At 42.5% G+C, this 24,552-nt stretch overlaps 2 protein-coding genes across 10 annotated transcripts in view; one reads left to right on the top strand and one right to left on the bottom strand.

The window, feature by feature from the left end:
* Ankrd27 (ankyrin repeat domain 27) overlaps positions 1 to 11,111 on the bottom strand; it is a 54,494-nt gene extending 43,383 nt beyond the window's left edge. For all 9 annotated transcript variants that reach the window (XR_013430818.1, XR_002484578.3, XM_005330636.5 and 6 more), the window contains exon 1: positions 9,542 to 11,111. The gene's annotated coding sequence lies outside the window, so the exon portion shown is untranslated. The remainder of the gene's footprint in view (positions 1 to 9,541) is intronic.
* Positions 9,977 to 16,614, top strand: Rgs9bp (regulator of G protein signaling 9 binding protein). Its single transcript, XM_078032205.1, has one exon. It carries the CDS (start codon positions 10,741 to 10,743, stop codon positions 11,452 to 11,454), a length of 714 nt encoding a protein of 237 aa, XP_077888331.1. The 5' UTR covers positions 9,977 to 10,740; the 3' UTR covers positions 11,455 to 16,614.
* The last annotated feature ends 7,938 nt before the right edge of the window (positions 16,615 to 24,552 follow it).

Here is a 24,552-nt window from a genome sequence, read left to right as displayed (position 1 = left end):
GCCTATATTCATTCACTGATTTTTGCTATACAGTATACTTTTTTTAACTGTGTTTTGTTTGCAGTGATGGGGATTGAACTTGAGGTCTTATACACTCCAGGTGTTCTACCACTGAGCTACATCTCCAGCTCCTATAAAGAATTCTTGTAAGTGAATGTGTCACAGTTTATCTAACATCCCATATTTAAGTTGCTTCCACCTTTCAGTATTATAATCAATGGTGCAAGAACACCCTTATAGCCTTGTATGTGTTCCACACACTGAAGCATGCCCCTAGGAGAAGCACTAAAAGGTGCAGTCACCTGCAATTGTGGCAGATGCTGACAACACAGGACCACTTTCTACCCCCGTTCCCTTTATCAGGTCATATGCTGACCAACATTCCTTGCATCATCAGATTTGTTGTTGTTGTTGTTGTTGTTATTTCTTGGCCTTGTTGGGGATACAGCCCAGGGCCTTACCCATGTTAGGCAAATGCTCTACCACTGAGTTACATCCCCAGCCCTTCATCAGATTATTTGTCAGTTTGTGCGATGGTCTGAAGGTCTAGGTTCCCCCAGTGTATCCTAAACTCTGGGTGATGATATTTGAAAGTAGAATCCTTGAGTGTGATTAGGTCACAAGAGCAGATCCCTCATGAATGGGATCTGTACTCTTATAAAAGAGGCCTGAATGCTCCTTGGCTCTTTCTGTCCTGTGAGGTAGAGAAAAGACAGTCATCTAGGAACGAGGAAGCACCCAGCCCTCACCAGACACTGAATCCACTGTGCCTGGATGATCTTGTACTTCCTAGCCTCCAGAACTGTGATAAATAAATTTCTGTTGTTTATAAGATGCCCAAGCTTGGGGGGGGTGTTGTTGCAGCAGCCTGAAGGGACTAAGACAGTCTGTAAGTATAAACTAGAATGCACTGTTTTTCTCTAATGAAGTTAGAAAAATGAAAATTGACAATTAAGTAAAGTCAAACATCATTCTTCATGTTCTATAAATTGCTTTATGTCTTTTGCCCACTTTTGTAATGGGTTGTTGGCCTTTTTTCCCTTATGATTCACAGTTATTTATATCTCTAGATAGTAAATATGTTGTGAATATCTTCTCCCAGCCTATGACTTGATTTTTTTTTAAGTGGAGTGGTAGTGTGGGGGCACTGTCTAGCTATGTTGCCCAAGTTGGCCTCAAACTTTTTTCCTCCTGTCTCAGCCTCCTGTGTAGCTGAAATTACAGGCACAAACCACTGCTTCCAGCTATGACTTATCTTTTAATTCTTCCAAATTGTTGTTTTCAGGAATAGTTTATTTTAATACAGATGGATTTGCTAATCTTCACCTTTATGGTCAGTACCTTTTGGATCTTAAGAAATCTGTGCCTATCCTCTGGCATACCCCTTTGCAAAATGAATTCACTGTTCCCCCTATAGAAGGGGGAGTCTATTTCCCTGCCTTTTGAATCTGAGCCAGCTTTCAACCTATGACTTGCTTCAGCCAACACACAGAAGTGATGCTATGTGATTTCAGAGCATCAAACTTGAGAGGCCTTGCAGATTTCACTCTGGTTCTCTTGGAACACCAAGCCCAGTATGCTCGAAGGAAGCCCATGGGATTAAAGACCATGGGAGTGGGGTGTGGGGGGCACATGGTCCAGACAGCACAGCCAACTCGCCAGCAGATGTAGCCACACCAGCAACCCCAGGTGAAACCACCAGAAGGCCCCCTAGCCACCCCACAGAAGAGTGGGAAGTAATGAAATTGGGGAAGTTTTAAGTTACTAACTTTTGGTCAGTTTGTTATGCAGCAAAGACTCTCTGAAACCACATTCTTTCCAACTTCAAAGCCTTAAATATACTCCCTATAATTTATAAGAATCTTAAAAAAAGTTTTTTCATATCTTTCAGTCTTCAATCCATCTGGATTTTATTTTTGCATATGCTATAAATTAGGAATTTAAATTTATTTTCCATATGGTAAACCAATTGTCCCACCATTTTTCGAACATTCTCCTTTCACATTGGTTGATACTGCTATCTTTGTCACACCTCAATTCCCATGTGTGTATGGCCTGTTTCTGGGTTTTAAGAGTCTAGGCCAGCCCTGCCCAATAGAAATACATGATAAATACAATTACATGTACGACACATATAATTAGATATGTAATTTTCTTGTTCATTTTGCTTTGTTTTTTTGAGATGGGGTCTCACTATGTCACCCAGCCTGGGCTCCAATCCACTGAGACTCAAGTTATCCTCCCATTTGAGCCTCCCAAGTAGCTAAGACTACAGCAGGAGGCTATCATGCCTGGCACACATGTAATTTAAAATTCTCTAGTAGGCACATTTAAAAAGAAATAGGTAAAATTTATTTTAACACACTTTTATATCTTTTTTTCTGATACTGAAGATTAAAAACGGGTGTTCTGCCACTTACTTATATCCCTCACCCCTTTGTTTATTTATTTATTTTATTCACAGACAGGGTCTAAGCTGTCGAGGCTGACCTCAAACTTTTGATCCTCCTGCCTCAGCCTCCTGAATAACTAGAATTACAGACAAGTACCACCATAACAAACTACATATATTAATATACCCAAAATAGGGCTGGGGATGTGGCTCAGTGGTAGCGCGCTCGCCTGGCATGCATGCGGCCCGGGTTCGATCCTCAGCACCACATACAAACTATGGTGTTGTGTCCACCGATAACTAAAAAATAAATATTAAAAAAATTCTCTCTCTCTCTCCGTCACTCACTCTCTCTTTAAAAAAAAAAAAAAAAAAAAATATATATATATATATATATATATATACCCAAAATATTAGATTTTCAGCATGTAATAATTATTTTTAAATTAATGATATATTTTACAACTTTTTTACACCTGCAAAGTTTCTCAATTCATACTAGCCACATTTCAAGTGTTCAATAGTCACAGATGGCCAGTGGTACTAGACAAAGCAAGATTACATCCTATCTCACTTAACTACAGCTTCATATTAAGCCCTGATATCTCACAGAGAAAGGCCTCCTCCTGCCTTATTGTCTAAAAATGTCTGATTATTCCTTGTTCTTTATAATGAATTTGAATCAGGTTATCAATTCCATGAAAAAGCCCATTGAAATTTTTATTGGAACTGCAGTTAATTCATGGGCTGGAAGGTCAATACATTTATAATAGTGAATCTTATCATCTACAAACATGGTACATCTCTCCATGAAGGTCTTCTTCTATGTCCTTCAATTAAAGTTTTTCCATAAGGATCACATATAAAACATATACAACTTTTTTTTCTTTTTTACTTGTAGTTGAACACATGCCTTTTATTTTTTTTTTTTTATGTGGTGCTGAGACTCGAACCCAGGGCTTCACATGTGCTAAGCAATCACTCTAGCGCTGAGCCACAACCCCAGCCCATATATACAACTTTTATTAGACTATTTATATAAGCTATATAGATTTTGCCACTGTTGTAAATGTTTTTAAAAAACTAAATTTATTTTTGTATACCTTTTGAAAACAAAAGCCAAATAGACTTTTATCCGAGTTGATCAAATAAGAATCAGTGAAGAACACACTGTCACCTTCACAATTGTGACTTCTGCAGCCAGAGTTGACCCTGACGTGATTTATGGTTGAAAAAAAGACTTCAGATCAATGTTTAACTCACTTTGGGAAACAAGCTACTTTTAAGGATCTTGCTGTCTGTGAACCACTATTGCTGCTATTTAATGTGAACACATGGTAGAAACATTCCACAACTGATCTTGCACTGTCCAGTCAGTGTGCTACTGAATTATCAGAAGGATAATCCACAAAATGGGCAGAGAAAAAGAGATCAGATTTGTAACCATGTCATTCCACCTATCTGAGCCTCCACCTCAGTATGTGCAGTGGAGAATCTGCCTGCAGGAACCTCACAAGAATAATTTACATGTCACCTTCACTATTTTTGACATACTGCAAACCCATGAACCACCAGTTACCCAGTTACTGCTGGCTCACACGGTGTCGTTGTAAGAATTAGAAAAGGGCACCTCTATTCCCAGTGCATGCAGTCCTGTGCCAGGGCACAAGGTGTGGTAAGCAACTCAGAGGCTGTGTATCAGGCCAAAGTTTGCCAACTCTGCTGGCCAAGTATCCCTGACCAATGAATAACTTGCACACTTATACATAATAGTTGTTATTTAATATGTTCCTTTAAACATCTCCTTCAAAAAAAAACCCCACAACATTAAATAATCATTTCCCATAAAGAGAAGATAATCTCAAAAATTTCAAAACAATTGATGTTATTTAAAACCTTACTAGAGGGTATGAGGCTGTGGCTCAGTGGTAAAGCTCTTGCCTAGTATGTGTGAGGCACTGGGTTTGAACCTCAGCACCACACACCTAAATAAAATGAAGGTATTGTATACATCTACAACTAAAAAATGTATTTAAAAAAAATTTTAAATGTTAAAAAAAAAAACTCACTAGAAGCTGGGTGCAGTGGTGCACACCTGTAATCCCAGCTACTCAGAAGGCTGAGGCAAAAGGATCACAAGTTCAAGGCAAGCCCTGACAACTTAGTGAGATCCTGTCTCAAAATAAATAAAAAGGACTGGGGATGTAGCTAAGTGATAGAGTGTCCCTGGGTTCAATCCCCAGTACCAAAAAAACAACCCACCACAAAAACCCCACCTTACTAGATACTATTGCCAGTTAGAGCTTCTGGGTTGAAACCTGAAGCCTTCTCTCAATCATAAAGAAAAAATTAGCAGCTATTAGAGGACACTATTACTCTTGATACAATCAGATGAATGAAATATAAATGAAAAATCAAGTTACTGTCTCACTATGTAACAATATTCTCTAATGCTGCCTTGGGAAGACACCAGAACATTTTGCTTAAAGGCATTATGAATTCTATCCTTGATAACTAAAGAAAAAACAGCGATAGGGATGTAGCTCAGTGGTAGAGCATTTGTCTAGATACGCAAAGCCCTGGGTTCAATCCCCAGCATGGGGTTGGGGGCGGGAGGAGAACCCAGCCATCATTTGTGAATATCCCTGTTCCAGGCACTGATAACTTTTATACATCCTCATCCCATTTTAATACTGAAAATAACTCCAGGTAAGATATTATTAGTCCCATGTCACATATGAAGAAACTGAGATTTAGCTAGCTCCTGAAGGTGGCACAGATGTCAAAACTTATTCTAAAACTTGTCCCTTTAACTACTATGTCCATGATGTAAATATGCTTGGAAAGGGGTTATTTCATGAGCCACAGAGAGATAGGAGCCATGCTTTATTTACCTGGATGACAGCCACACAGGCTCCACACCAAATCTCTTTTATCCATCCATAGCTGTCCTGGCTGCAGACTCCCTGGAGTCTGCCTAAAGGAAGCCCCTGAGCTCTTGCAAATCCTCTTAGGAAAAAGAGTCTAACATAAAAATGGCTACAAATAATCCCTTCTTGGGCCCTAGGGAGAGCAGTGCACCAGTTCAGGTACTTTACTGTTGAATTCAATTATTACTAGAACCCAGATAATCCTTTCATGAGTCCCCAACAGAACAACTGAATGATGCAATTTTGCCAGGACAGTCACAAAGAATAACATTTTTCATGGTTCCCAACACAGCTGGTTCTATTTGGAAGAGTGAAAGAGTAAAGGTGCTTTGGACAAAAACCATGTGAGAAACTTGATGCAAAGTATGATCAGACTAAAGCTGGGAAAGGGCACTCCTGCTCCTCAGACAAGGTGCTGGCAGAGCTCCAAACCTCCATTCCCAAGACAAAAGTGTTAAGGGAGCGCTTCTGTGGAAGAACTAACAAACCAGCTGGGAGGAAGGGACAGAGAGAAATGGGAGCAGCACAGAAAGGGGAACAGGTGGAGAGGGGGAGGCATGCCTGGCAGGGACAACATAGGAACCAAAGGTTTAGGATGCAGGGACAGGTTCCATGTGGGCACAAAAACCCAAGAGTAAAATTTTTTTGTTTTTTTAACTAAAGGAGGAGATGAGTCCAAAGAATCATAAGAATCCAAGCAGAAGACTGGAGGCGGAGGTGGAGGTGGAGCTCTCAGTGGTAAAGCACACACACACAAGGCCCTGGGCTCATCCTCAGCATCACAAGGAAAAAAAAGGAAGAAAGAATCCAAGCACAGCAGGTCAGAGCAGGACAGAACAGCAAGGAAAAGGAAGGCCCTGAATGCCACATCAAAACATTCAGGTCACACATGTGAAGTGTGTAAGCACACAAGGTTCTTTCTTATTCTTTCTTTGCTTGAGCAGAGAAAGCTTGCTGTTATCTTCCCAAGTCATCTGCTTTCTCTTAGACATCAGTCCCCCTGGTCACCAACACCTGAAACCCTGTTCGGGAGTCAGGATTCAAAGAGCTCTGTCCAGCACTGTCCTCAACTTTTCTGTCCTAGAGTCAACAATATGTAGTAATCAAGTACAATCCCAGGGTTAATGTCAAAGTTCAATTGATATATATATATATATATATATATGGATAATTGCTTAAAATTATTTAATGCTCTGATAAGTTTATTTCCAAGAATGAGCATTTTATTTTAAAATACACACACACAAATAAAAACAAATTTTCCTTATAAAACTGGAAAGTGAATTCTCTTAGAAAACTCCTTTAAAAAAACAAATAGCATCCCTGCCTGAGCTCAAAATGATGGCATCATTTACAACAAATCTAGTGCAATTGGTTAGAGATACCAAATACCCCTGATGTGAGTTATCAAAGTTACTCTATGAATAGGAAAGACGTATGAGGCCTCAAATTAGTATGGGCATTTGGGAAGGCAGTGTGCACACTCATGGTTTTGTGGTCTTCGACCACCCTGCCAGTCCGGTTAAGTCTGGGTAGTCAGGAACCATCTGGTGACAGAGTGCAGCCTGGCTCAGCAGAATCCAGCACAGAGAAGTCTCTACCTCCCAGAGATACACTCCCTGCCAAAATCTCACCCTTGTGGCTGTTTCCATCCTTCCAGGCCCCTGACCAAAGACTTTACCAAGCACACTTTCCAAATGATGAGCAACATTCTCCAGTTGGTTTAATTTGTGATTCCAAAAGAGAAAGGGAAAAAAATTTCTTTTCATCTATTTTTAATACCAGTGGAAGCAACTGGATGATGTAATGTATGCTGTTATATTCACTTATGTCCTTCTGGCCTGTAACATTTATGGATCCTGTCCATATTTTTCTTAAAGCTCCACTTTAAACACTCAGCCCTGCATCTGGCTCACCATAGGAAGGATGCAACTATTTATCTAATTGAACAAAATGATAGTGAGGTGTTAAGAAGAAACTCAAAAAAAAAATTCAAAAAATTAATAAAAAAAGAAGCAGCTCAACCTCTCAGGGAGAGATCATCTCTCACAGGATCTGGAAAGCCACTGCCCTTAACAGCATAGGTGAGGGGCTAGCCCCAGGCAGTAGCCAAGCAGGCACAAAGGCAAAAACCCCCAAACAAACACAATGACAGCTGGAATGTGCAGCATTAAGAGAGGGAGAAAAGTCTCATGCCTAGAAGCATGGTGGGACCATGAAGACAGCAGGCAGATTTGGAAGAACACAACCACCTCTCAGAATGACACCCAATCAGACAGGCACAGGAACCCACACCTGTAACCCCAGATACTTGGGTAGTTCAATAGTAGAGCACTTTCCTAGCATGCATAAGGCCCAGAGTTTGATCCTTAATACCACAAAAAAAGGCGGGGTGAGGAGAATGCTACCCCTCACACTGCTCCTAGAATTGCAAGTAGAACCATCATTCACCCATCTCTCTGCCAGTATCTTGGGTTAAAGGGCAGGTGCTCTAAGGGCTACTTCTCAGTATCTCTCAGATATGGAAAGAACCTCAGGGCAAAGGAGGACTGAATTTTTCTGGATTAAATCCTTTCTAGGTCTGGTATCATCATGTAGTCACATTCCTCCACAAATCTATGAGAGGCTGAAGTTATTGGACACGAGCCAAATGCTGGCAACTAATAACCATGGAAAGTGCAAACAGGGCAGATGCCACAGAAACACTAAACAGCACATGGATGCACCAATAACAAAGATCCAGCAGCTCCCATATAAAGGCAAATAGTCCAATAGGTATATGGAGGCACAGCCAAGATGGTGACCCCAACCCTATGCAGATACTACTGCCTGCTTTCCCAGTAATGCTGCCTGGCAGTATTATTTCAGGTAACAAGTCAAGGGTGGGAAGGCTTTATTGCTGATAGACTTTGAGAAGAAGCACACACTCCTGCTCCATTCTCTTATCTCCTCCTCCAAAGCCTAAGGCTTCTGCCTCCTAGATTTCCTGAAATTCAGCAAAGTGATCTTTCCAACAGTGAGGACTCTGTTTGGTATTGAAAGCCTCTCACAGCAGGCCTCAGCCCACCTTTCTAGCCTCCTCATCCTTGGCTGTTCCCAAAGCTCTCCAAACAGATGGGTTTTCCCTTCTTCCACTCATTTTGTTCTGAAAACTACCCCAGGGCCATTGGGTGACTGTGACCCTCCTCCCTAGAGAATAGCCAAGGGCCAGAGCGCCCAAGCTCTATTCCCAAATAGCCCACGAGCCCAAGAGAAGGTTTAGGGACAGACTGAGTGACAGCAAGTCCTAGGACTGACTCAGCACTCCAGATCCTCTTGAGGGTCACAATACTAAGCCCCACGTAGGAATCTCAAATTGCTCATGTTCACTGCTATATTCTAGGGCCAGCGGGAAGGGTGTAATATTTCATCAAAACAAGGCCCTCTCTCCATGAAACCCATAAACTTTGAAAATCTCAGCTCCCGTGCACCCTAACAGTCCCCCAAGTCTTGCAACCCCTCGTTCCCTTAAGATCCTAAACCCACAGTGAAGATGTACCACTTGCTCCCACCATTGGCATGGGCCGCGAGTGCCCACCTCCCCTTGCACTTCGAGCGGCAGCCAGAAGAGCAAGGCTCGACGAGCCAGCGCGCCGCTGGGCATCTTCAACGAATAAACTAAACAGACCCAGAGTTTGGAACATCTCTTGGTGCCTCAGAGTTTTCCTCCAGTAATCTTCACGTAGGTGGGCGAGGGGACCCCGCTCCAAGAAAGGCAAGCAAGCAGAGATTCCCCGCTCTGCTTCCGTCGTCTCCCAGGACCACAACCCGCATCCCCAGCCTCCCCCTCCCAGTCCCCCCAGGCCGCTAGGAAACCGCGGAAGCGACTCCACGCGTGAGCTACCGTGCCCGCCCACTACCCCAAGTTCTAGCTCCCCGCACCCCTGACCCGCCGGCCTGTCCCAGACCGCGGGGGTCAGAGGGCGCATTCTTCGCGCCGCCCTCCCCTTCCCTCTCGACACAGGAGCGTAGTAGGCACAGCGCGCCCGGCTGCGGACCTGAACGGGAGAAGGCGGCCAGGGGCGTCCGGGGCCCAGAAGCCCAGCCTGGGGCGCCGGCTCCGAGAGGAGGGAGCCCCTCCCCCTTCGCACTCCCGGGCCCCGCCCGGCCTCAGGGCCCCGAGGCGACGCGGTCCCGAGAGAAGGAAGGCTCGAGAAGAGACAGGCTGGAGGACACTTACTTAAGAGGCTACATAGTTTCACTCCCAGCCCATCTCTGGGCTGCGGCAGCACCTCCCAGGCCCTCTGTTGGGACCTCAGTGCCCACCACCCCGTGCAGCAGCTCGGCTCCACAGCCCACCCCTTTACACCGCCGTTGGGCGGAGCCGCTCCTTAGCCCGCCCGGCCCAATAAGCGGCCGTCCTTATCCAGAGTGACGTGTACGTGAAGCAATCGTTGAGTCCGGCCCAGCCGGGGGTGGTACTCAGGCAACTCACAGCGCTTCCTACTCAGAGAAGCCCCGCCCAGAATCAACGACTGCGCGTGCCCAGAATGGAAGGGGCGGGCCCGAGGGCAGATCTGACACTAGGGGTGGGGTCCAAGCTAGCTTTTTGAAAGGAGGCTGGACTGCGAGGGGGAAAAAGAACCCCGTGGGGAAATTGTCCCACCGGGCGGATTGCTAGTCGCTGCTCGCTTTGCGGGACTTAGGTACCCAGTCTTACGAGGCGCATCACTCTGTTGCCTAGAGGATCTGGGAGTCACTGTCCTTGGGTTCTAGTCCCTTCGCTTGCATGGACTCTGCATGAACTAAGCCTTCTTTTTACCCAGTTCTTCTTGACTTAGTTTCATCATCTGCACAATAAAGAAAGGTTGTAACTGCTGGTCTTAACATTCCAGAACTGTAATGGGGTACAGAGGAGGTAGAGATGCTAGACCCACACGTGACTTCCCCGAGCGGGGCTCCGCCTACTCCTGGTCCAGGGGGTGGAAGCACACTGCGAGGACTGGGGTGGGCGGGTCCTCGAAACCCGATCCGGCTGCCCTTGGCAGCGACTAAGGCTAAGCGCACAGCTGGGCGGCCCGCTAGCCCTGAGGTGGTTCTAGAGGAGGATGGGGTCCGCTCTTCGAGCTTCTCAGGGAGCCGCTGGAAAAGCAACAGTCGTGCAAAGATAAGTGTGTGCCTCGGAGCGCGTCTGGAAAGAATGAACAAGCGAATGGGAGGCAGCTGACTCAACTCCCTCTCCGCGCTGGGTCTTTGGAGGTGCAAGTCGCGAGTCCTTGGAGAGCTTTGTGGCTAGCTGCTGAAACGCGGAACGAATCACGGGCCATGAAGAGTGTTCAGACCGCTCACCTCAAAGGTGGCATCTGGGCTGGCAGCGTCCTGCCGCGCTGAGGGTGTGAGAGGGGTGCGGGCTGCTGGATCCCGACGGAGCGCACCACCATGGCCAGAGAGGAATGCAAGGCGATGCTAGACGCGCTCAATAAGACCACCGCTTGCTACCATCATTTGGTGCTGACCGTCGGCGGCTCAGCGGACTCACAGAACCTGAGGGAGGAACTACAGAAGACCCGCCAGAAGGCGCGGGAGTTGGCGGTGACCACTGGTGCCCGGCTGACTGTTGCGCTGCGCAACCGGGGTCTGGCCGCGGAGGATCGCGCGGAATTTGAGCGCCTCTGGGTGGCCTTCTCTGGTTGTCTGGACATACTGGAAGCCGACATGCAACGCGCACTGGCGCTGGGAGCCGCGTTCCCGCTGCATACGCCTCTGCGGCCGCTTGTGCGAACAGGTGTAACTGGTGATTCCTCCCGGGTAGCAGCGCGCGCCTTGAGCGCCCGCAGCCTAAGTCACCAGGCTGAACGCGATTTCGACGTCTCAGATCTGAAGGAGTTGGAGCGCGAGGTCCTTCAGGTGGGCGAGATGATCAACGACATGGAAATGAAAGTCAACGTGCCGCGTTGGACAGTACAGGCCCAGCAGACCGCGGGCGCCGAACTACTGTCCAGTAACAGCATGGGCGCCTCCTCCGTCGGCGCCGTGTCTGTAGAAGAGCCCTCGAGATCCTGCAACCCCAGCAAGGCCTTGGCTGCTACTCTTTTCAGCGCCGTGCTGCTGGCGGCTGTGGCCCTAGCCTTGAGCGTGGTAAAACTAGGTTGATGCCTGACGGCCACCCCTACCCACCGCCTGCAGCCTGCTCCCTCCCCGGGAACAAGATTCAAAATGGGCTTTGCAGTCTGGCCTGTTAAGGCAAGCAGCACAAAAACACCGTGTGCGCATGTGTATATGCATTTCTAGCACACCTCTGCCTGGGCAGGACATGGTTTTCTTTTGCTGGCCCGGGAGGAGTTAACTTTGCTTGAGCTGTCAGGGCATTACCCGCTAATATCTGCAAGAGCTTTATTCCCTATTAATAGAAACGATCCATAGTGACCCCGGATTCCTTTGAGTTAATGGGTTAACACATGTGCTACTGGGGCGTCTTCACACGGAGTCCAAATTTGGTGCCCCTCTCCTGCAGGCATCTCCCACTCTCTGCATGGGACAGTTTGGAGAAGTGGGTGAGGTGGTATGAAGCATGAAGAGGGGGATGGTTTTGCTGTTTGTAGGTGGCTGATTTTTTTCCTGGACAAGAAACGAATTGCAATAAGATGTAAGCAGGTATTATTATTATTATTATTATTATTATTATTATTATTATTATTACCTCAGTCCTTTGGGGCCTAAATTTAAGAAAATGTGCAGTTAGAAGTTCAAACAAAGTGCTTTCTTATGGCCCAGTTTATGGCAGTTGATCCATTAGTCAACAAAAGAGATTTGGGGTCTTAACCTCCCGCTGCTGTACAAAATCTGACCCTATTTAGGAAACCAAAGAAAGTAGTTGGTTGAACCTGCTATATAGCAGGATTGGACCCAACGCACACACCTGCCTGCCAAGAAGAGTTCTCCCCAGCCAGCCTTGGATGGTGGAGAAAGAGGATGAGGAGGCTTTGGGAAAGGCCACATGCTATGTAAACAAGCACTTTCTCCTTCTCAGGGGCTTATTTTTGTTGCAGAACTAGACCAGAGTGTTTGATCCTCCTTTGAGGGAGGGCAAGAGAATCCTCTTTGAAGCACTTAATCCTATTTATCCTCAGAATTTGCTTGCTAGCCAATAGGATGGTTGGCTTTGGAGAAGGACTGCTCCCTGACCCCCACACTGTCCGGTCATGTGGCATTACTGGCCCACAGAGATTTTGAGTCAATGAGCTCTGACACTGGGTTAGAATATAACTGCTTTAAATTGAAATTTAAGAAGCTTTAAATATATATATGTGTATATATATTTAAACATACATATGTATATAAACATCTTGAAAGAAAAATAACATTACCACATCATGTACTATCAAAGCTGTTTTTTAACATGAAAGCATTGGACAACGAATTCATATGTGCCAATGAGTCAGAGGTCTTTATGTACCCTTAGGTTACAAGATAAGTAACTGCACCTATTTTTCAAATCTATATTCTAGAATACAGATTGAATTTTGAGGTTGTAGGATCAGTACTGGAATCACAGGTTAATGTAAGAAGTAAACTGTCTTTGCTTCTTTTGATCCATAAATAAGGAAATGTGGAAAGCACCCTTGGTCCCAGGCAGGAATTTGCCTAAACAGTGCTGCCACCTCCTGCTTGGGGTCCAGAGAAGTTCTGTCACTTCTTGGGGACATGAGGCTGAGAAAATAGATGCATTCAACTTTCTAGAGATAATTTAGAACAAAATCAAGAGATTTTGGTTTGGCTGAAAACCAACACAGATATTTTTTTCTTTCTCACCCCAGAAGTGAGAAAGGGGATCAGGTGGAAGGATTGGCAGTTTTCCACAAGAGCAGCTTGGAGGGCCAAGGGACAGAAGCAAATAGCAGCTGGATTCGTGTCTGGGCACCCAATCCTGAGGACTGCTCCTTATCCTCTACCCTAGCCCAATTTCACTCCTTTTCAACACATAAATTCCAGCGCCAGGTAGGGAAACAGAATCTGTTAGCTTATGTCTGTGGTCATGCTTTTAAAAAACCCACAAGATCTTAAGCTGACCAAACCTCTTATAACAATTGCTAAGAGAAGCTCCTTCTGCTTCACTCAATCTGGATGAGTCTGAATAGGGGCCACTTCCAATTCTCTTGCACCTGTCTTGCCAGGGTGCTTTTGGAGATGACGTAGAAAGATTTTAAATTTCCCACACACAACAAAGTCTAATCTCTCTCAAGCAAGAGAATGCTAGGACACTTTGTAAACCAGTGTTGAAAAAGGTCCCTAAAAAATAAGCCCTAGGTGCTGGGGCTGGGGTTCAGCAGTAGCACACTTGTCTGGCATGTATGAGGCACTGGGTTCAATTCTCAGCACTATGTATAAATAAATAAAGGTCTATCAATAACTAAAAAAAAAATTAAAAGACAAAAAAGCCCTAAAGGTGTTCTGCCATTTCGAGGACTGCAACCTCTATTCTTCTCAGGGTGTTTTGGGTCATGAAAGAAAAATTCAGTAGAACCTGTTTTAAAAACAATCCATCTGCTGTTCGGTAATCCGCTGAGAGTAAATAGGGCAAACAAGTTTCCTTGTCACTCCTTCCATCCATTTGCCAGTTCCTTGGGTATTATAAGAGCAATCAGATGTGCACCTGCTCTGAGGATCTCTGCTCAATGAAATTAGTGATTAAATGTTGCAAAAAGAAAAGGCTGAATTACAATAAGTATATTTATCCTTTGGGCTTGTTAACCTATGGAACTTCAGCTATGACAAATGCAAAATCACTTTCTGCCTGTGCAATAGATTGCTCCCTGCCCTCTGCCCTCTTTCTTTCTTTTTTCTTTTCTTTTTCTTTTTCTTTTTCTTTCTTTCTTTTTTTTTTTTTTTTTTTTTGGTAGTGGGGATTGAACCCAAGGGTGCTTTACCACAGAGCTATTCATCCAGACCTTTTTATTTTCATTTTATTTTTTAAATTTTGAGATAGGGTCTTACTAAGTTGCTGAGACTGGCCTCAAACTTGTAATCCTCCTGCTTCAGTCTCCAGAGTCACTGGGATTACAGGCGAGTGCTAGCCACACTGAGCTTCTGCTCTCCTTTTATATATACAATTCAAAAGATTGCTTTTTGATAGAAGCCTGACTTAATTTTGACGTTTGATACTTAAATCATTTCTTTAAATAATAAATTTAAATTTCTACTATACCATGATACAATGGTAATTTTTTTTAAAAAATCAATAAAGATAAGAACTTGGAATGTCAAGGCACCTGTCAGAAGAACTATGTTTTCAGAAGTGTAAATTCTAAACTACTGCTATTAATAAAATAAAAATAATTGTAATCAGAATATTTATAGGAGAAAAATGTCACAAAGGGAAATATTTTTGTGTATAAAATTAGAGCATTTCTTGAAAATAAAACATGATTTATCTAACATTTACAGTAAGCTACATAAATAGCAGGTGATATTGAATGAATAAAAAAAGTTGTATGACCCTGAATGACTAAAAAAGTACTTCTGATTGAAGAGGTTTGAATGAGAACCCTGGTAATACTGTATCCCAGTGTGCACTCTGATTCATTTTTAGCTACTTGGGTCCTTCTCAGAATGTGCTCTTCCATTCTATAATGAATGTTTTGTAAGGATGCAAGCCTCAAAGTGTGAACCTATGTGTCCATCTGAGAAATAAAATGGGTATGCCTCCTTCCCCAAGGCCCAGCCAGCCATGATGGGCAGGGAATTCTGCCTCTGAGTACCTCCACAAGTATTGACCTCCCGGTGCCTCAAATCCCTCATTTGTGAAATAGAGGTTTTGACTGTATAATTCAAAGTTCCCTTCTAGAGCTTAAAGCGTTTAATAGAATGCAGTTAAACAAGAAAGAGTTTTGCTGGTTAGTTTGGCTTTGGGTTTTGTTTATTAGTTGTTTTTGGTGCATATTAGAATGCAATCTTACAGTTCAGTGGTTATTGTCTAAAATTAGCAAGAAATTATTTAAAACTCTATTAATTTTAAAAATCAGAAATAACTAAGCTTACTGTGATTTAGTGCACATCAGAATTAGAGGATGGACTTTAAAAAGCAAAGGTGGGGCTAAGGGTAAACAAGGTCCTGGGTTTGATCCCCAGCACCACAAAGAGGGAGAGAAAGAGAAAAGGAAATGTGTATACATGCTATTTATTTATTGTGTTTAAATTAGATGAGGAATTTAAATTCAGACTCAAAGTAAAACCCAATATGTATTTAAACAGTTTATCTAGCCCATCAATCAGGCCACCTAAATGGATTCTGGGAAACTGCACATACAAACCCTTGTCATTTGTCACGGAGGCTGGAAGAAGGGTATTCTGTAAGTAAGGTGGCAGCCTCAGAACTATAACTGCATTAGCTGCCTAATGTCGGGAAACATGAGGACAGTAGGGGTTGTTTCTGTATGTGGCATCAGATCTAGGGTGGAATTAAAAGCTTCAGATCTTCTCTTTAAATGATATTTTATGTTCACAGGTTCTAACTAAAATGCTTATCAATAGGCCAAAATTTAAAGATAATGTGCAGCCTTTATAACTTAGTGGGAAAAGGCACCCTCAAATGATCCAGCTATCAACTTTGTGATCTTAAAAAAAAGTATTCTTCATTTCCTTTGCACACGTCTTAATGGAAGTGAACATCCTGATCAACATATTTACCCTTTACAGATTTTGTTACATAAATAGATGTTCAGAAATACTTCCAGACTATAAATCTCCAGGTGCTTTTCTACAATATGATTATACTCAGCTTTTAATTCAAGAAGGAATGTACATGAGAGAACTTCCACTGGATTAAACACAGATCAAAGTCATATTTCAAATACCGTTTCCTCTGGCTTTCAGGAATTGACCAAGGTCAATGCTGTGGCTCTTGTGTCTGTGAGGACAAGGTGGATTTCTGGAAAAACATTTCTCTGATTTACTTATTTTCCAACTCATTCCATAGAGGATTCTGGGTTTTTTCATCAAAGTGCTGTGAGATCTTGGACATGTTTATTCATTGCTGTTTGAGAATCTTAAAACCTCAAGGCTTTCATAACCTATACAAATAAGCTGAATGAGAGCTCCTATTGTCAAATGAGTGTAAGAGTCCTTTTAATATTCTGTTGCCAGAGGCAAAATTGAATGTCCCCTGCTTGTCTGTCTTAGGCAAATGGGAAAGATCTCTAAGAAAATAAAGAGAAATGAAAATATATGCTAAGGTGGTGAAATTATGAATGATGTTTTTTTCAACATTTTTATGTAACGTTATGTTGTTTTACAATAAAAATTTGAATGCTCTTATCATCTATTACTCAGTTATTTAAAATGTACATTTTACCAGAGTCTCAAGTAGAATGAAAATAATTTTTCAGAACACAAAATGCAAAACAAAACATGTCAGAATCTTACCCAAGGAGGATCAAAAAGCATGTTTTGAAATGTGTTTTCAGTGCTGTTATTATTTATCATATTATGTTAAATGTCCTAAAAATTGAGTGGTTGGGCAAAAGCCCATATGTGAAGATTTCTATATGTGAAAATTTCTATAACTTAGAATCTAGTAAAAATCAATTTGAAGGTTAAAGCTAGATGTACTTGTCAAAATGAGAAAAGGTATATGTAAAAGAAAAACAATTTGATATACGGGGTTTTTTTTTTCCTACACATCAAGAAATTTTGCGATAGGCCCAACCTGGGATGTCCTATAATTCAAATCTTACACGATATACCTGGAGATAGGTTAGGTACCACAGTTTCAGAGCTCTGTCCCACAAGACCCTGGTCTCTGACTTCAGACACTAATCTAATCTGTGTGGCCAGTGCTTCTGATCAAATAGTTATAAAATTGGACTTCCAAAACCCCCTTCCTTGGGTTGTAGAAATTATCAGTATCAATATGGAGTAATTTGTGTCAAACTCTAACAAAATGGAGTCAGAAATGAAGGAAGAGCCACCATGCACATAGGCATATAATGGGACTTATATGAGAAACTCCTCAAAACTTCAATTTTCCAGATAAGCCTCTTCCACAAAGACACTTAACTAACAATGGCTGTCTCTGCCAATGAGCTCATGCCAACTCCTGCAACTCCCTATGGCCAGTGGTCTTTGTTTCAAGATGACTCACATGGCCTTCTTTTTATCTTTAAAAGCCTTCCCATTGCCTCAATGCCCTTGTGTATGCCTATGGTCTGCCATAGCCTATATCTCCTGGATTGCAATCCCTTGATGGTCCTAAATAAACTCTGTTTTGCAGTGTCAATCCTGTAGCTCATTTTATGTTGACAACATCAATAATTTGTTAGGACAGCCATCAGAACTCAGGGAAACACCTTACTTACAGGTGCCATTAAAAAAATCTCCTCAGGGACACAGATGAACAGCCAGATGAAGAGATGGACAGGGCAAGATCTGGGAGGGGAGGACTCTCATCTGCATCTCTATGTTCAACAATCCAGAACTTATCAAATCACTTGTTCAAGAGTTTTTATAGATCTTACTCTGTAGCTGTCACTCTTTCCTGGAAGTTGGTAGGTGGAGTTGAAATTACCAAACCTCTAATGCTCTAAACATTTGATCTTTATCGTGACTGGCCCCTCCCTGTTACCTTATCATTTCAGTAACAAATTTAGGAGTTAGCAAAGGGACACATTTGACATAAATCTATTCCTAACATTCAGGACATTTTAAGGATTTTAGAAACTCTGACAGGAGCTAGAGACAAAGACAAATATATTCATATTATGCCACATATACAATGAAAATGTCTAGAGGAAGTTGGAATCTACTTTTTTTTCAGTACTGGGGATTGAACCCAGGGCCTCATACATACCAAATAAGTGCTGTTGAACAACATCCCCAGTTTTTTTTAATATCTTTTTTTTAGTTGTAGTTGGACTCAATACCTTTATTTTATTTGTTTTTATTTGGTGCTGAGGATCGAACCCAGGGCCCTCCACTGCTGAGCCACAACCCCAGCACCCCCAGCTCTTTTTATTTTATTTTGAGACAAAGTCTAGCTAAGTTGCCCAGGCTGGTCTTAAACTTGAAATCTTTCTGCCTTAGCCTCCCAAATAGCTGGGATTACAGACGTGTGCCACCACACCAATCTATCTATATCTATATATCTATATATAGATATATATATATGCATGCTGAGGGCCATTGCCAAGTAGGAATGACGCATCGAAATTTCCTTGCCAGCGTACCCCATGTTGCTTAGAGGAAGGACTCGTGGAAATGGACTTACCTTGGACATTCACTGTGACATTGCATGTGTGTTTGAGAAAGGTGACCCTGCTCAAGGACCAGGGTGGATCCAGGTTTAGGGTGTATCCTGCAGGTTTTAGGAAGTATCCCGCCTTGGGTTTAGGGCGTTCCCGGTTTAAGACAATCTGGGTTAAGGGCAGTTCCAGGTTTAAGGTTATTCCTGCTGGGAATAGGATAAAAAGCCTGGTGGAGTACGTGTATTTTGCGTGGCAGAACTTGGATTTCCCCAGAACGTGTTTGTACAGGGCCGGTGTGAGTTCGGGCATAAAGAACTGCTGTTTGAATCTACAAGGTGTGAGTGGCTCGTGATCTTGTGCCCAGCCAGACTGCAGCATTTATATATTATATTTATTTTTTAGTTTTCGGTGGACACAACATCTTTATTTTTATGTGGTGCTGAAGATCGAACCCAGCGCCCCGTGCGTGCCAGGCGAGTGTGATACCGATTGAGCCACATCCCCAGCCCCAATTTATATATTTTTAAAGTCAAATTTATTGAGGTAGGTATAATTTAAATACAGTAAAATTTACTGCTTTCAGATGTGCAGTTTTTGAGTTTTGATAAATGTATATAGTAGGCCCCCTTATCAGTGTGGGGGGGATATGTTCCAAGACCCCTAATGGATACCTGAAAGAACAAAATCCTATCTATACTAGACTTTCTCCTACACTTACATACCTAAGATAAAGTTTAATTGACTGTCCTTGCCTTTCTTCTTGTGATGGTGTGAAATAATACAATGCCTATGTCAGATCAAGGGAGGTAAATGATGTAGCTTGAACACAAGCACAACACTGTGACAGACAACCTGATGATAGGGAAGGGTACTAAGTGAATAATGGGTTGGAAGCCTGTAAAGTATGGATATGCTGGACAAAGGGATGATTCATGTCCTGGGCAGGATGGATTGTACCATGAAAGATGTCATTGCTCTACTCATAATAACACATAATTTAAAACTTTCAAATTATTTCTGGAATATTCCATTTAATATTGTGAATTATTGTTGATCTTGGGTAAGTGAAACCATGGAAAGCAAAATCAAGATTAAGGATTATAATAGTTTTCTAACATTACAACAAATGCCAATGATAATTAATTCTTAAAGACACATGGTTTATTTTCACTCATAGTTTTTGGAAGTTCCTGTCTAAGACCAAGTGGGCTCATTGCTTTGGGACCCTGATGGGGGTGCTGAATGGTGACATCAGGGAACCTGTGGCGGAGCACATTGCTCACTTCATGGCCAGAAAGCAAAAGAAAAAGAGGAGGGGGCTGGGATCCCACAATCCCCTTCTTGGGCAAGTCTCTAATGACCAAAGGACCTCCCAGTTAGACCCCACCTTTTAAAGATTTCAGAACCTCCAAATAGCAATCCCTTGGGCACTAAACCTTGAAGACATGGACCTCTGGGGGACATTCAGGGTTCAAATGATAGCAGGGGGACTCCTAAACAATCATGTAAGCACTACCACAATCAAGGTATAGAATATTTCTATCATCCTTTAAAAAATTCCCCATCCCTAAAAAGGTTCTGTTCTCCCATTCCAGACTCTAGCAAACACTGAGTTGATTTCTGTACCTATTATTTTGCCATTTCCAGAATGATGTCATTATGGGGAAACAATTCTGTTTGCAGATCCAATTGGCTTTTTAAAATTTATTTTTCTTTATTTATTTTGGTACTAGGGTTTGAACCAAGGGGCACAGTATCACTGAGCCACATCTCCAGCCCTTTTTATTTTTATTTTGAGATAGGTGCTTAGGGCCTTTAAGCCCTAAATTGCTAGGGATGGCCTTGAACTTGTGATCCTCTTGCCTCAACCTCACCAGTAGCTGGGATTACAGCAAGCCCATTGTTCCTGGCCAGATCTAAATGGCTTTTATTTGTGATTTATGAATCAGAGCAGCCTCCATTCTATAAAAGAGAGTGAGAAGTCCCACTGGGCAATAGCAGAACAGTGACTTTTAAAAAGTGGGAACAAGGGCTGGGGATGTGGCTCAAGTGGTAGCGCGCTCGCCTGGCATGCGTGCGGCCCGGGTTCGATCCTCAGCACCACATACCAACAAAGATGTTGTGTCCGCCGAGAACTAAAAAAAAATAAATATTAAAAAGTGGGAACAAGAAGGGCTGGGGATGTGGCTCAAGCAGTAGTGCTCTCGCCTGGCCTGCGTGGGGCCCAGGTTCGATCCTCAGCACCACATACAAACAAAGATGTTGTGTCCACCGAAAACTAAAAAGTAAATATTAAAATTCTCTAAAAAAAAAAAAGTGGGAGCAAGAAAACAGAACAATAGGGAAAAAATTAATTGGTTACAATCAGTACGTCAAGTTAACTTTTTTAAAGTATTGAACTAGAGGGGACTTTCTTATTATATGGACTCAATAGGCTGGAAACTCCAGTTTATAGAAAAAAATTAATCTGTTTTGGAATATATTTTCTTCCTTTAAGTTTCTGTTTGATTATGTGGCATTTAGCAAGAGCGACTTCATTTTGGTTTCGTCTGGTTGGTTGGGGCCTAATACAGCAGCTTAGTCTGAATGGCCTCCCATAATTTTGCTTAATATCCTATAAATGGGATCCCTACATTTTGAGAAAATATTTTCTATTGCTATAATAAATTACATAAAGCTGGGTACTTCAGAAAGAAAAGTAGTTTATGTAGCTCCCAATTTTGGAGGCTGAAAGTCCAAGATCAGGCAGCCTTGTCAATGTGTCCTCTAGTGAGAGTCCCCTGGATGCATCACTTCATAGAAAATAGGATTATGGTTGGAGCACATGCAAGAGGGAGAGCTCACAGGGTGAGACAAGAGCCAGAGAATGGGGAGGTATAAGGCTCACACTTTTAGAACTAAATACTCTCTAGGGGACTAATTGGGATTAATCTCTTCTAAGGGCAGTGTCCCCAGTGACTTAATCACTACCTACTGTGCCCCATCTTTTTTTGGTACCAGAGATTGAACCCAATAGTGCTTAACCACTAAGCCACATTCCCAGTCCTTTTTACCTTTTATTTTAAGACAGGGTCTCAATAAGTTGCTTAGGGCCTCATTGAGTTGCTGAGGCTGGCTTTGAACTTGTGATCCTCCTGCCTCAGCCTCTGGAGACACGAGGGATTATAGGTATGCACCACCACGCCTAGCTTGGAACCCATTGTTTAAAGATTCCACCACCTCCCAGCATCACCATACTGAGAATCAAGCTTCTAACGCATGAATCCTCGGGGGACACAGTTGAATCATGATCCAAACCATAGGAGAATTTTCTTAAAGCTCTTCTTTAATTATATTATGAGAAATTATTTTCATGTGCTGAGTCTTGGAGTACAGGATGTTACTAGTCATCTGTTGGTGAATTTTGTTTATCCCCAGTGACTTGGCTTGTTTGGGACAGGTTAAACAAACTCACCTGTAACTAGTGAGCTTTCAAACTGAAGTTATCTCTCCATGGCTCGCCCCATAGATCACAGCCTCTTTCCATCCCCTTTTTTAAACTGACAAAACCTGATAAATAAGGAATAATAGGAATAAGTTTGGACTTAATGAACTTGAGATTGAAATACAGTAACATGTCCTGTTTAGAAAGTTTGTTTTTATTCAAGGTTATGCAAGTTCTAATATATCAAATAAGAACATTTCTTATTGTAATGACAGCTAGGGTGGATCATTTAAAGAATGAGGAGTCATATGTTTTTAGCTACGAAGTGAGCAACTGTTGTCATAAACCCACTCTCTTGTGACCTAGTGTCACACGGTAATTGGTAGTGCTCATTAGGGATGGCTGTATGCATTTACTGTCAGGCCTGGAGCAGCTGGCAAGGTGCCATGTCACAGGAAAAACAGGGCAGGGCACCCTGAGCACATGTTGGTAGGTTTGAAGACAGATCCAACACTTGCTGGCCATATGGCCTTAAGTAAATAACTTAAGTAAATAAATATGAACTGTCTTTTCACATCTCTTGCTCTTTTTAAAAATTTTGTACTGGGGACTTAACCCATGGGTACTTTACCACTGAACTATATCCCCTGCCATTTTTATTATTTTTAAGTTTTTATTATTAACATTTTTTAGTTGTTGATAGAACTATATTTATTTATATGTGGTGCTGAGAATTGAACCCTGTGCTTCACACATGTTAGGCAAGCACTCTACACTGAGCTACAATCCCATCCTGCCCTTTTTATTTTTGATACGGGTTTCACTAAGTTGCTTAGGGCCTCACTAAGTTTTTTACTTAATAATTTTGTTTTATTTATTTATTTTATTTTTAAATGTGCTGAGGATGGACCCCAAGGCCTTGCCCATGAGAGTGCTCTATCACTGAGCCACAAGCCCAGCCCCCTCACTAAGATTTAAAGGCTGGCCTTGAACTTGAAATCCTCCTACCTCCACCTTCAAGTCTCTGGGTGTGTACCACTGTGCCTGGCTCTCTTGCCCATTTTTCTACATAGTCTTAGGTTTTTTCTTACCCATATAAAACAAAACAAAACCCAAAAAACTCTCTAATCCTTTGTGACAGATTTTCCAGGTCATCTGCTCATTTTTTCCAGGTTTATCATATGTCATAAACTCTGCCCTAGTATTTTTTGTCATAATGTATAGGGAGCCAAGTTGATCAAATCTTTTTTTTTTAATTTGTCTACAGTTTGAGTCAAAGGTTACAGAGGAATTTCCCAGAGTGCTAGGCCAGAGGCCTGACTCTGGGGATCCAAAACAATCAGGTCCAGTTACTCGCCCCCAAAAACAAACAGAAAAGGTAATGGTGAAAAGCACGAAAGGAATTTTAATAAGTATAGCTGGAGAGACGGGGGGGGGGGGGGGGGGGGGGGGGGGGGGGGGGGGGCACGTTCTTAGTCCTCTCTTTGAGGGACTGACAATAACTTCAAGGTGTTATTGAAAGGGGAATGAGGGCCAGGGTTGGGGGTTTTCACAGCCGCTAAACCAGGTAAGTTTGATCAGATATGGTATGTCCACTGTTATCTCAGGATTAGTGACCGGGGCCTTGTCTGAGGGGGGGGGCACGTTCTTAGTCCTCTCTTTGAGGGACTGACAATAACTTCAAGGTGTTATTGAAAGGGGAATGAGGGCCAGGGTTGGGGGTTTTCACAGCCGCTAAACCAGGTAAGTTTGATCAGATATGGTATGTCCACTGTTATCTCAGGATTAGTGACCGGGGCCTTGTCTGAGATAGAAAGTTGCTGTTATCTGAAAGGGAGGGAATAGCTTCAAGTCAAGATAGTAATTGATCAGCCTTTGTTCCTGGTAACCCAGATGACTCAAAGCAGAGGAGACAGATGCAAAATGGAGGCAGAGATTCAATCCTACTTTTAGTCACTCATTCAGACAAAAGTGAAGAGTCAAATTCCTTGCTACAGTTCCAATTTTTTTCAACCCTATGGTGGTCAGCCTCCAAGATGACTTCCATCCATGTATTTTTTTCTCCCTCTCACATTTTTATTATTATTAGTTGTTCAAAACATTACAAATGTATTTCATACATTTGATTCAAGCAGATTATGAACTCCCATTTTTACCCCGTATACATATTGCAGATTCACATCGGTTCCACATCCACTTTTTTACATATTGCCATACTAGTGTCTGTTGTATTCTGCTGCCCTTCCTATCCTCTACTATCCCCCCTCCCCTCCCCTCCCCTCTCCTCCCATCTTCTCTCTCTACCCCATCTACTGTAATTCATTTCTTTCTCTTGTTTTTTTTCCCCTTTCCCCTAACTTCCTCTTATATGTAATTTTGTATAACAATGAGGGTCTCCTTCCTTTTTTTTTTTTAATTTTGTGTTAGATAAACTTTTTTATTTTTAAAGATAGATGGGGAGAGAGAGAGAGAGAGAGAGAGAGAGAGAGAGAGAGAGAGAGAGAGAGAGAATTTTAATATTTATTTTTTAGTTATCGGCGGACACAACATCTTTGTTTTGTATGTGGTGCTGAGGATCGAACCCAGGCC

Source organism: Ictidomys tridecemlineatus, chromosome 15, assembly GCF_052094955.1.
Source record: "Ictidomys tridecemlineatus isolate mIctTri1 chromosome 15, mIctTri1.hap1, whole genome shotgun sequence".
Classification (NCBI taxonomy): Eukaryota; Metazoa; Chordata; class Mammalia; order Rodentia; family Sciuridae; genus Ictidomys; species Ictidomys tridecemlineatus.
Note: the sequence above shows the minus strand (reverse complement) of the source record. Positions and strands in the feature narration are given on the sequence as shown.